The 13,649-nt window shown below is 36.5% G+C and overlaps 1 protein-coding gene across 1 annotated transcript; it reads left to right on the forward strand.

Moving 5' to 3' along the window:
• Positions 1–2,207: 2,207 nt before the first annotated feature.
• On the forward strand, positions 2,208–10,349 carry si:dkey-30c15.17 (cAMP-regulated D2 protein). Its single transcript, XM_067389184.1, has 9 exons — positions 2,208–2,481; positions 2,548–2,906; positions 4,906–5,107; positions 5,197–5,330; positions 5,415–5,542; positions 6,322–6,440; positions 9,268–9,408; positions 9,609–9,781; positions 9,897–10,349. Exons 1-9 carry the CDS (start codon positions 2,208–2,210, stop codon positions 10,347–10,349), a joined length of 1,983 nt encoding a protein of 660 aa, XP_067245285.1.
• The last annotated feature ends 3,300 nt before the right edge of the window (positions 10,350–13,649 follow it).

A 13,649-nucleotide genomic window follows, 5' to 3' on the forward strand; every position in this document is an offset into this window, starting at 1 on the left:
ATTATATAGTAAAAACAAATATTTAATGATGAAATTGTCTTAATAATAATATAATTTATATATGATTTGTATAATTATATGATCTGTATTTTTATTAATCCATTACACACAGGCAAATTTAGTGTAAAAGTAGTTATTAAGTACTTAGTTTCAATGAATATTAATATAGATCATTATGTAATAGGCCTAAATAAGGAGTAAATATATACTCTTTAAAATTTACTACATGTGACCTTGTATGTTTAAGTCTCTATCGCTATATATTATCAACAAACTTCACAACTTTCACTTGCACTGATAGAGAAAGATCATTTCTTTTATTTGTCTTCTTTCACAGACAAGTATTTTCTATTAGTGTAAATGCATTTAAATTCTTCATTTTCAGCGAAAGAATTTTGAATTACACTGGCTCTCTCGCGAGAAGTGAATGACAGTTTCTGTTGCAAGGCATGTGATTGGCTGTTTGCCACTGATGTCATGGATTCATGTGCCCGCGCTCCACAAACTCAGGATCAAAGCCTGAGTTGACAGAGAAAGTTGATGATCTGCATCATGGTACCAACAAAGCCGGATTGGTGTGGTTTGGTTTTGTCAACTCGAAACTAATCCTATATCCCTGAGTTTGTTCATCTACCATCATGGTACAGGCCCCAGGTTACTATGATATTAAACAAAGTCCCAGCTCAAATTGGTTAATTTTTGAAAAAATTTGAACAATAAATACCGTTTTGTGGCTTTAATGTGTCATGACAGATTGCTCTGGCGCCTCAGCTCAAGTGGCTCGTGAACTGATCATCTCATCCTACTAGTTAATTTATAGCATCAAATAAACATGAATGAACATGAAAAGGAATGTTGTTTCAAATGCAGAAAGATGTCAGTACACACCATTTTTCAAGTTCAAGTCCACCGAGGTTAATCTTCTAACTCCTGACTGCTTGTCGGGAAAAATGGCGGATTCAGTGTTATGATTGGTTAGATCGGAAGGGTCAAAAACTAGCCCAAACGCGTTCGGTGGGGTATCCCGGTAACTCACGGAGTTGCAAAAAAACAACCCACAGAAACAGTGAAAAAGTAACCCAATTATCACGGTCGCAAATCGCATACTTAGCAACACACCGTGTGCTGTCATACGGAAGTAAACACGGCATTAAAGTAGGCGATTTATTTATAGTGTGATCTGCCGAGGAAGCCAGCGAAATTATGCGCAGGCAATATGAAAAATAAAGACAATTATGTGACAAAAGAGATCAGCGTTTTGAAACTTTTATGATACGAGCCCCTCATGTTTTGTTTGTATTATAGAGCTGTCTCTGTAATATTTACGAGTTCTGACATATCACTGCCCTTTTACAAACTACCTTTCGGAACTGTCGATTACGTTGGATATGTAAAATCTTTGAATAGACTCCCATGAGCGCAAAATTGTGACGAATGTTGATCTCAAGTGACGTAAAATTCCGAAATGACTGTTCATACTACAGTCGCATTACAAAACATCTGACCTGTATCAGATCACATATTGAAGTGGCACAAATCAGAATTGAAAAGGTCAGATTCCATGCGCTTTGTTGTTCACACTGTCATGGGGAAAATAGATATAAGTCACATGTGGGCAACCCCCCCCCTAAAAAAAAAACAAAAAAAACAGATTTGGGCCACATTTGATCTAAGGAGGTTACACACAACAAAACAGATGCAAATACATGATAAAAACACCAGGTTTTCTTTTACATTTTGTAATTTTTTTTATACTTTCACAATTAAGTTTGTTTTTGTTGTATATAAACAGACAAAACATTCGTTTACAGCAAGACCTGTGCATTTGCAGTATCCTGACCTCTCACTGCCTGTAATCTGATTTGTTTCACAACAGCACTCTTGTAAGCAAGTGCGTGAGAGAGCCTGAAAGAAACGTTTGTGAATGTGGGCCAATCTAACTCACTGATGTCACGTGAAATTTAACAGAGGCACAAGACAAAGTCAGATTCCTCTACATGCAACTCTTGCACTCACTGTTTGCAAATTTAAGACAAATGATAGTTATACGGACGGCGATAACTAGGAATCAACAACATAAAACTTTCTGGAAGCATCTGTTTGTGGATCTAGGCAGCTGAGATTCTTCTGTTTATGTAAGTGGAACTAAACTATCTATCTTAACTTAACTAACTCTCTGAATATACATCTGGATTTAAAAGGCCATCATGGTGTCGTCTGGTACTACACTGATTGTGGTTACGCTACTTTTAATGATGCCAATTGTGAAAGGAAGACATGAAAGTGAAACTCAACAAAAAGGCTTCTCTGTACACACAACTGGGACTCGGACCATGATGTTTAACATCCCAAACACCGAACGAAATGAAATACATGAGAGCTTGGATGACGTTTCTCTAGATGAGCCTTTAAACGTGCTCAAGAGTCTAGAATTTTATGCTAGTGCTGATGATTTTTCAAGAATCACTGTGGCTGAATCAAGTGATATGTATTCAGCAGCTGATTCCACAACAACTCGATCTGCATGTAATGAAATGAATTGCAAAGATGATAATATTGTACACAAGGAGCCTGAGATGGATATTACTGGGTATGAGGACTTGAGTAAGGTGGGATGTGATAATGAATGCATAATTAATTCATTGTATAACACCTCTGATGGCCTGGATGATACGGCTAGTGAAGATCCAGTGGTCATCACACATCTCGGGCGAATTCAAGGCCGTACTTTGGACAAAGCTCACGTGTTTTATGGCATTCCATATGCCGACCCTCCTGTGGGAAAAAACCGCTGGACTCCACCTTCACCCGTGTCACCTTGGTCGTACACGTATAATGCCACATTTCCCCGTCCCGCGTGCATGCAGGTGTGTGCTGGAGAGTTCTCTCGGCTGTGTCCTCCTAAGGTAAGCAACATGCTAATCATGATACATTTTAAAACCAGCCATCAGTGCAAGAGGAAGCTGGTATATAAAGCTGTTTCTCACCTCTGTCCCGTTTCACAGCATCCCTCCACCACCCCATCACCTCACTCTTAGCTGGTTTCTATCCCAGTTAAGGAGGGGGAGTACTCTGGATTCGGGCCAAATTCCGAGCTCGGAGCCCTCCCCCGGACAGCACACCAAATTCGCATAAATTACTATAGAAATTACTATATTTGATATCATGTGTAAACTTGTGAAATGGATATAGGGACCCAAAAATAAGCTCTTTTGACTTGGGTCTGTAAGCAACCACCTAGCAATCATATTGCAAAGTGCTAAGAAACACTCAGAACACTTTAGCAACCACATAAACCCTGCCAACCACCTAGCAACGCTCTAGAAACCATTTGCAACATGTAGAAACACTCAGAACATGTCAGCAACTGCATAACAACACCATAGGAACCATGCTTAAAACACTTTAGCAGCCACATAGCAATGCCCTAGCAATCACATATCAATATTATAAGAAAGACGTAGATGACTTTAGCACCCACATAGCAATGCCCTGGCAACTACATAGAAGCCACACTGCAACATGCTAAAAACACTCAGAACACATAAGCAATCACATAACAACACCCTGACAACAATCTAGCAATGCCCTAGCAACCACATTCCAACATGCTAAGAAAGACTCAGAATACTTTAGCAACCACATAGCCACACCCTGGCAACTACCTAGAAGCCACACTGCAACATGCTAAAAACACTCAGAACACTTATGCAACCACATAGTAACACCCTGTCAACAATCTAGCAATGCCCTAGCAACCATATTCCAACATGCTAAAAGAGTCACAACGCTTTAGCAACCACATAGCAAAACCCTGGCAACTACCTAGAAGCCATACTGAAACATGCTAAAAACACTGAGAACACTTTGCAACCACATAGTAACACCCTGACAACAATCTAGCAATGCCCTAGCAACCACATTCTGACATGCTAAAAAAGTCAGAATATTTTAGCAAACACATAGCAGTGCCCTGGCAACTACCTAGAAACCACACTGAAACACACTAAAAACACTTTGCAACCACATAGTAACACCCTGGCAACTACCTAGAAGCCATACTGCAGCATGCTAAAAACACTCAGAACACATAAGCAATCAAATAACAACACCCTGAAAACAATCTAGCAATGCCCTAGCAACCACATTCCAACATGCTAAAAACACTCAGAACAATTTGCAACCACATAGCCACACCCTGGCAACTACCTAGAAGCCATACTGCAACATGCTAAAAACACTCAGAACACTTATGCAACCACATAGTAACACCCTAACAACAATCTAGCAACCACATTCTGACATGCTAAAAAAAGAGTCAGAACATTTTAGCAACCACATAGCAGTACCCTGGCAACTACCTAGAAGCCATACTGCAACATGCTAAAAACACTCAGAACACTTATGCAACCACATAGTAACACCCTAACAACAATCTAGCAACCACATTCTGACATGCTAAAAAAAGAGTCAGAACATTTTAGCAACCACATAGCAGTACCCTGGCAACTACCTAGAAGCCATACTGCAACATGCTAAAAACACTCAGAACACTTATGCAACCACATAGTAACACCCTAACAACAATCTAGCAACCACATTCTGACATGCTAAAAAAAGAGTCAGAACATTTTAGCAACCACATAGCAGTACCCTGGCAACTACCTAGAAGCCACACTGCAACATGCTAAAAACACTCAGAACAATTATGCAACCACATAACAAGACCCTGACAACAACAATCTAGCAATGCCCTAGCAACCACATTCCAACATGCTAAGAAAGACTCAGAACACTTTAGCAACCACGTATCACAGCAGCACATATATTTATGGGTCTGTGTATTAATCTAAAAAAGGTTTCTTACTACCGGTGTGAATGTGAATCTGCATTTACTGTACACAGGTTAGCGAGGACTGCCTATATCTAAATGTGTTTGTACCTGTGAGCGTCAACCTGTCGTTGCCAATAGTAACAGCACTTCCAGTGATGGTGTGGATTCATGGTGGCGACTTCATTGCTGGCTCGGCCTCTAAACCTCTGTATGATGGCCGCTTCATCAGTAACTATAGCAACACCGTGGTTGTAAACATGGAATATCGTCTTGGTTAGTAAAAAGGCATTACATTTTCCATATTGGTGTGTGTGCTGACATCTGAATGAGCAAATTTGTAAGATGTTGTGGTCAATTTTTAGGTGCATTTGGCTTCTTAGTCACAGGCAAAGATCCTGAGAGCTCTGCAGTGGGGAATTATGGGATTCTAGACCAGCAGGCAGCATTGCGCTGGGTCCAAGAAAATATTGCTGCTTTTGGAGGAGACCCAAATAAGGTATCAGAGCGCATGGGGGTGGGTGGATGAATGACGACAGTGTGGAGATCTAATTACTGTATATATATATATTTGCGTGTGTAGGTCACACTGTTTGGCGAGAGCGCTGGAGCCCAATCAGTGTGTCTTCATCTGATGATGGAGAGCAGTGAGTCCTTGTTTAGACATGCAGCAATACAGAGTTTACCATTCTCTTTGCCACTGAAAACCAGGTAAAGCACACATAAAACACTCTTAAACTCTTTCCCAAAACCCTGTCAGCTGCCTTGTGGCCTGGAGCCAATACATTTGACCTTAACATATTGCTAACTTAGAAAACATACAGCACACACAGAAATATAGTGTCAAATAATTCATTGAGATTAATCTGGATTATTTTTATACAATTTTTATTCAACATATTTCTCACCTCTTCCACCATCTTGGATTTATTGCTTGGTGCAATGCATTCTGGGATTGCCTTCTCTGTGAAGAATAAATACAGAGCAGCCTTTGAGAATATGGGCAAATCAAGGTATCTTAGTGCAATTCTACTTCGTCTGCATGTCTATGGTGTCATGAACTCCTCCTCCATAGGCAGCTTACTAGGTTTTGGAACGGTGAATTTCACTAAGTACAACATGATCCTGGATCTACATCTTTGTTGATCCTGGAGCAACATTCAAATCAACCAATCAGAATTGAGGTTAACAGTTTATGTCAAGTACAGGCTCACAACCAGTGTCAGGTGCTTCTATATCAGTGTTATTCACTTATCATTTCCCTCTGATTTTAGGCTTACGTTATGGGTAGGGTTAGGTTTAGATAGGGATAGGGTTTGGACTAAATGATCAGACAGGGATGTTGTTCAAGGATCAACAAAATATGTTGACCCAGGAATATGTCTTACTTGGCAAAACAATGGTGACCGATTTGGAACAGAGCCTCAGCCTCCTGAGACAACAGAGAAATTATGATGAAACTGATAATAATGTTGTGTATTATGTTTTAGATGGGATGCTGTGAAATTGGGCTGGGATTTTGCTAAACTAACTAATTGCTCAGCATTTGATCTGCCCTGCCTGCGCTCTCTCAGTTCACATGCTGTACTCAACGCACAGGCTAAATCAGGTACACATACAGTGTCATTGTTAACTAAAACTATTAAAAATCATTTTCATTCATTTAAATAAAGCTGAAATAAAGTAAAATATTAAATATTAAATGAAAAACAAACTTAAATAGAAATGTTGCCTAGGAAACAAGTTCAGTTAAAGCAGGGGTCTAGTTAACTAAAATTAAAACCATAAAAAAACTTGAAATAAAATAAACTTTAAAAGGTGCCCAAGAACGTTCTTTCACAAGATGTAATATAAATCTAAGGTGTCTCCTGAATGTGTCTGAAGTTTCAGCTCAAAATACCCCATAGATTTTTTTAAATAAATTTTTTTAACTGCTTATTTTGGGGCATCATTAACAATGCACTGATTTACACTCGGCGCCGCCCCTTTAAGATGCGTGCTTCCTGCCACACGAGCTCTCGATTATATTACAGCGCATTTACAAAGTTCACACAGCTAATATAATCCTCAAATGGATCTTTACAAGATGTTCGTCATGCATGCTGCATGCATGCTTCGAATTATGTGAGTAAAGTATTTATTTGGATATTAAAAGTTTTATTCTGAGTGAATTTGAGGCTGTCCTCCGTGGCTAACGGCTAATGCTACACTGTTGGAGAGATTTATAAAGAATGAAGTTGTGTTTATGAATTATACAGACTGCAAGTGTTTAAAAAATGAAAATAGCGACGGCTCTCTTGTCTCCGTGAAAACAGTAAGAAACAATGGTAACTTTAACTACATTTAACAGTACATTAGCAACATGCTAACGGAACTTTTAGAAAGACAGTTTACAAATATCAGTAAAAATATCATGATATCATGAATTATGTCAGTTATTATTGCTCCATCTGCCATTTTTCGCTGTTGTTCTTGCTTGCTTACCTAGTCTGATGATTCGGCTGTGTGCAGCTCCAGACGTTAACTGGCTGCCCTTGTGTAATGCCTTTTTATAATGTTGGGAACATGGGCTGGCATATGCAAATATTGGGGGCGTACATATTAATGATCCCGACTGTTACGTAACAGTCGGTGTTATGTTGAGATTCGCCTGTTCTTCGGAGGTCTTTTAAACAAATGAGATTTACATAAGAAGGAGGAAACAATGGAGTTTGAGACTCACTGTATGTCTTTTCCATGTACTGAACTCTTGTTATTCAACTATGCCAAGATAAATTCAATTTTTGAGTCTAGGACACCTTTAACAGAAATACATTAAAATAAAATAAAAAATGTAAACTTATTTTAGCTTATATTTGCCAAAGAAATATTTCCCATTTTCATTTACTAAAATGACTAAAACTGAAATAAAAATTAATAAAAACTACATTTAATAATTTAATAATTTTAATAATAATTTAATAATTTAATAATATTTTAATAATAATAATAATAATAATAAAATTAAACACATTAAAATTAAAATTAAAAAAGTTATTAAAAAATAATTAAAAAGTACTAAAATTACTTTAAAATAAGTAATTCACAAATAAAATGAATTGGAATAAAAATAAATTCAAGCTAAATAGAAATATTAAAAAAAACTAATAAAAAATGACAAAAGCACAAAAAAATACTAAAACTTTAACTAAAATGAAATACTGAAAATATAAAAATAAAAGCTACGTCAAAATATTAATAAATACTAGAATAGTATTTATATAATGGTTAGTTCCTGTCCTTGATTCTGATTGGTCAATAGCTGTGTTTTATTCACGATAAAATACGGCTATGACCGCTTCACCCAACGGTTTTGTGTATCACAACACAACACCCTTAGCAACCACTCTTAGCAACATAAACTGTATATTCTCAATTGATATTGTTCATTGAAGCTTACTGTATTATGTAGAAGAGTGTAGTGAGAAAGAGATCGATTGAGTTTATTACCTGCATTCAGATTTAACATTTTCCATAGGACAGTCCTATGTTCATAATAAAAAAAATCTATTTAAATGTCCGCTGCAATATCTTGTCCTTTTAATAGTTAAGGGGTTTTCCTGTTACTGACAGCGCTAGTCAAAGCATTTTTCAGTTGCGTCTTGTTCCGTGTTCACAACATTTCTGTCTTTTCAATGTAAAAGTCTTCGCTACTGACTGACACACTCATAAAGACAGTCTTTGCCGCCATTAATGACGTAATAATGTAAATTCTGTTGCCGTTCACGGTCAGGGACTATTTTTTCCGGCTGAAGGAAGGCTTTTAGTGAAAGTGTACTTCATGAAAGTTGCATTGATACATATTTTTGGCTTTAATATTTGTATTGTGTTTTAACCGTTTTATAAAAGCAATAAGGTTCTCGAGGCTAGTGCTGTATCGTGAATAAGTCACGGCTGAAGGGGTTCGCGTCATGCCTAACGAAGCCCTTCAGCCGTGAATTATTCACAATACAGCACAGCCTCTTGTACCTTATTGCTTACATAAATAATATTAAAATAACACTGACTCATACTGGACATGTTACATACGAACTAATACAGACACAAAATTGAGGGGTTTGTATAATCCTGATTGGGTTTATTTTGCTTTTATCCCTCTTAATACACAACTATTTGCCAAATAAATAAATAAATGAATGAACATTAAATATTAATTTATTCTGAACTTATTATTTATTATGTGATCAAAAGCATATACAGAGTGATATATGGTTATTTGGGATGATATTCAAATATACAATTTAGTGAAAATTATATAAAAATGCATAATGTTCCGATTAGAATCAAGGATTCCAGAGAGCCATGTAATAAATACATATATCAGACAAAAATATCAGACATTTATCATGCACAAACACTGAAATAATTCAATTAAAATCTAATTCTGTCTTTTGAAGGTTCTAAGATCATCAACCCTTTCCATTTCCTGGAGGTCTTTGAGACATGGGGGCCATTCATTGATGGAGAGCTGATCCAGGAACAGCCAATCACAGCCTTCCAAACAGGCCGCTGGCAGAGTTACAAGCCTATTATACTAGGTTTCTGATACTTTCTACATATACTCCGACAACAACATCAGCATATTCTAGGTTAAATACAAGATAAGCTGTGATATCTTATTACTGTAAGAAATAACTGCTGTGGGACAAATTTATTGCTTACCTCGTAGTTAACCTGGAATATTTTGTAAGATTTGCATTGTTTACCTTTGTGAGTTTTCTCCTGGTCTGCACTGTAGGTACAACCTCTGAGGAAGGCGTGATCTTTGCGTATGGCGTTTTTAACCAGTCCGTGTCGATGCTGGAATGTGTGCTCTACACCGTCGCCATTTTTAAGCAACATGCGCTCAGAATTCTGTACAAATACATTCCTTTCTACCGAAACCAGGACAGAAGAGTAATGCTTTCACAGGTAAGACTTCAGCATCCTACAGACATAAACAACGCAAAACAAACAGCACAAGATATAGGTTAGATATTATGCGCTCTTTAATTTTATTAATGAAGGAATGGGCCTTTTTTTGCAGATTGTGACGGATTATGTGTTTCTGTGTCCGGCTCGATTGTCTGCTCGTTCTGGAGTAAGAGCTGGCGGATCTGTTTGGTTGTATGTATTCGACCACGCTCCATCAGATCCCAACATATGGGCGGGGCTTCCCTTCTGCTACAATCACACCTGCCATGGGGCAGAACTTCCTTTTCTGTTTGACTCCGCCCCCAGCACAAACTTCACACTTACACCTCAAGAGAGCCTTTTGGCCAATCGAATGGCATGCTACTGGGGAACGTTTGCCCACACGGGGGACCCAAATTCTCAAAGTGAACAGACGCACTTCTGCAGAAAGCAGAGGCTTGCTGTTTGGCCACGGTACACGGCTACAGAGGGCTGGCCCATCCTGAACCTGACTCTACAGTCACACCCACAACACGGGGACAGGGACCATTTCTGTGACTTCTGGGACCGTCTGGACATCTATTGAGAGGAGGAGATTGAGCTGGGTGAAAGACACACAAGATCATGGTTCTGACCACATCTAACTATATCTAATAACTAACAACTTTGACAAATCTATTCATACATATATAATCAGTGACAGACTCAAGAATGTTATATGTTTTAACCGGTGTTTTGTTTTGCTCTATCCTCTGCCTTTCCGCGTTCGTCAATACATCATACGTCGGGTCAGAGTTCACCTTTTGGTCGGAACTCGACTTGTGTCTTGCGACTTTACTGGAAGCTAGTGATTATAGCACATAAAGTTATAAATATGGATATTTTTCTTACAAAAATGCATCGCTTCGCTACAGAAGGCTTTTATTAACCCTCTGGAGCCGTATGGATTACTTTTATGATGGATGGATGGATGGATGCACTTTTTTGGGCTTCAAAATCCAAGTTACTATTCACTCCCATTATAAAGCTTGGAACAGCAAGTATATTTTTTAATATAACTCTGATTGTGTTTGGCTGAAAGAAGAAAGTCATATACACTTAGGATATCTAATATGAAAATATAATTTTCATCCCTTTAAAGGTTCCTATGGAAGAGGATTAGGGCCAAGCAATAATAAAAAAATAAAACCATCTCGAGATTAAAGTTGTTAAATTTCGAGAAAAAAATTGTTAAATTATGAGAAAAAACTCATTAAATTTCGAGAAAAAAGTCGAGATAAAATGTTGAGAATAAACTCGTTAAATTGCGAGAAAAAACTCGTTAAATTATGAGAAAAAACTTGTTAAATTTTGAGAAAAAAGTCGAGATAAAATGTTGAGAATAAACTCGTTAAGTTACGAGAAAAAATCTCTTTAAATTTCGAGAAAAAAGTCGAGAAAAGATGTTGAGAATAAAGTCATTAAATTATGAGAAAAATGTTAAATTGAGAAAAAAGTTTAGATAAAATGTTTAGAATAAAGTCATTAAATTACGAGAAAAAAGTTGTTATATTACGAGAACAAGTTCGTTAAATTACAAATTTGTTATCATAATTTAACGACTTTTTTCTCGTAATTTAATGACTTTATTCTCATAATTTAATGAGTTTGAGTTTTTTTCTTGTAATTTAACGAGTTTATTCTCAACATTTTATCTTGTTTTTTTTTCTCAAAATTTAACAACTTTAATCTCGAGATGGTTTTATTTTTTTATTATTGCTTGGCCCTAATCCTCTTCCGTAGGTTCCTACATGCATCCAAGGTCAAAAAACACCTCAGTTTTCATATAATACCCCTCCTAACCGCTAGTCTACTCTGCTCTGATTTGTCAGAAGGCCCAGTCTGTTATGATTGGTCAACTGCTTACAGCACATGTCAGTAAATAAACGCCTATTACCATATCTGAATTTTAGCTCCGGAGGCTTCCTCTGTGTACACTGTGATACGAACAGTAACAATGGTGTTAGTTTTTCCGCATCAGTTAGAGCTCAAGTCCTCATCCTTTTGAAGTGCATGTCAACAACACGAACCATACTCTTTCAGGCCTCAACTACAACTAGTGTTTAAAGGCGGGTCAAAGTAGATGTTGTTCGCGGGCAGCCAGTGAAGCTCATAGGCTGGCATTATGCAAATATGATACATTTTTACGTGGGTATATAACAGGAAGTGAGACTGAAATGGCTGATGACTCGTTTCAGCAGTTCAGAATCGATTCTTTCTTTTAGGAGACAATAACTTTATTTGTCATGCACTTAAGCATAACAGGGGCACTTTATAACTTATTCCTATGATGATGTGAAGTATTTGAGTAAATGTAATTAGTTACTGTACTTAAGTATCTTTTCAGCAACTTTGTAGTTTTACTGAGTATCAAAGATATTAGCAACTTTTACTCTCTTAAATGTACTTTTTACTCCAATAAATTTGTGATGAGCAATGCAATTACACATTACAATTTGCAAGGCACCTAACTTTTTCTGCAGCAGTTTGTATCTTTGTTTCATTTTACTCACCCAGACTTGTCAAAAAAGGCTACTTTACATGAATGAGGTCATACCTGCAGCCGGTGATGAGGCCGAAACCAGCTCATCCAGTGCAAGTAGACTTGGACTATTTAATTTTACTTAACATTATTTTATTAATCCGCTATATTGACCAGATCTTGTTGAAGGACATTGGTTTACTTATGGCCATTTGTGCACTTGAGCTTAACTGAGACGTTTATAGACGTTTAAGAGGCTGTTGTGTCGACCTTGATTTATTACAATATTGAGGTGTTCAGTTTTATTTTGATTTTAGAAAATAAATGTGATTGCTCTCCTCACAAACTGTTTTTTATTTTCACTGGCATGTCTCGCAGGTGTTGAGATCTAGTGCATCTTTGAGCCTACATTCAGTATGAGTAAAATACTTAAGTACTGTTAAAATCAGATACTCAGAGACTTTTACTCAAGTCGTATTGGACCCGGTGACCTGTAACTTGTAATGGAGTAATTTTCACTGCGAGGTATCTGTACTTTAATTCAAGTATGGTTTTCAGGTACTCTTTATACCTCTGGATGACAAAGCTGAATTTTCAGCATTGTTACTCCAGTCTTTACATGATCCTTCAGAAATCATTCTTAAATGTTGATTTGTTGATCAACATTTCTTATTATCAATGTTGAAAGCAGTGCTGCTTAATATTTTTATAGAAACCATGATACATTTTTCTGGATTCTTTGATGACTAAAAAAAAAAGCCTTTTTATTAGAAATAAGAATATTTTATAACATAATGTCTTTACTGTCACTTTTGATCAATTTAATGTGTCCTTGCTGAGGATTAATAAAAGTATTAATTTCTTTCCAAAATAATCTTTCTGACCACAAATTTTTGATTGGTACAGTAAATTGTGCTACTTTTATTGAAAAAAAAAAAAAAAATGTTTCTACAGCATCAGCCAACAATGATTTCAAACTTATTTTTAAAAAAAACTAATTGAAACAATTTTGTATTTCAATGTGAACTGCTTAAAGAACCGTTTTATACAAATTCATACTTGCAAAAAACACATTTCTATAAATATTCTATTTAAACAAAAAGTATGTTAAATAAAATATTTTATACAAATAAATATTTCAAGAAACATGTAAAAATGTCTGAATGTTTTTTCATTATATAACAAAATATCAAAGCAAGTGGCATTTATTTAAAAGGCTTTAAATGTAGTTAATGTGATGAACTACAGCTGTTTTTTATGGAAGAAGATTAGGGCCAAACAATAATAAAAAATAAAACCATCTCGAGATTAAAGTTGTTAAATTTTAAGAAAAAAAAAATCGCTAAATTTCGAGAAAAAAGTCGA

This window comes from Chanodichthys erythropterus, chromosome 7 (assembly GCF_024489055.1).
Source record: "Chanodichthys erythropterus isolate Z2021 chromosome 7, ASM2448905v1, whole genome shotgun sequence".
Taxonomy (NCBI): Eukaryota; Metazoa; Chordata; class Actinopteri; order Cypriniformes; family Xenocyprididae; genus Chanodichthys; species Chanodichthys erythropterus.

Bases quoted from the DNA above. Each gene is read 5' to 3' on its own strand.
- si:dkey-30c15.17 (XM_067389184.1), top strand. From the start codon at position 2,208: ATGGTGTCGTCTGGTACTACACTGATTGTGGTTACGCTACTTTTAATG. The intron at 2,482-2,547 runs GTGATATGTATT...TGAATTGCAAAG, and splicing joins AATCACTGTGGCTGAATCAA to ATGATAATATTGTACACAAG. The intron at 5,331-5,414 runs GTATCAGAGCGC...TTGCGTGTGTAG, and splicing joins TTGGAGGAGACCCAAATAAG to GTCACACTGTTTGGCGAGAG.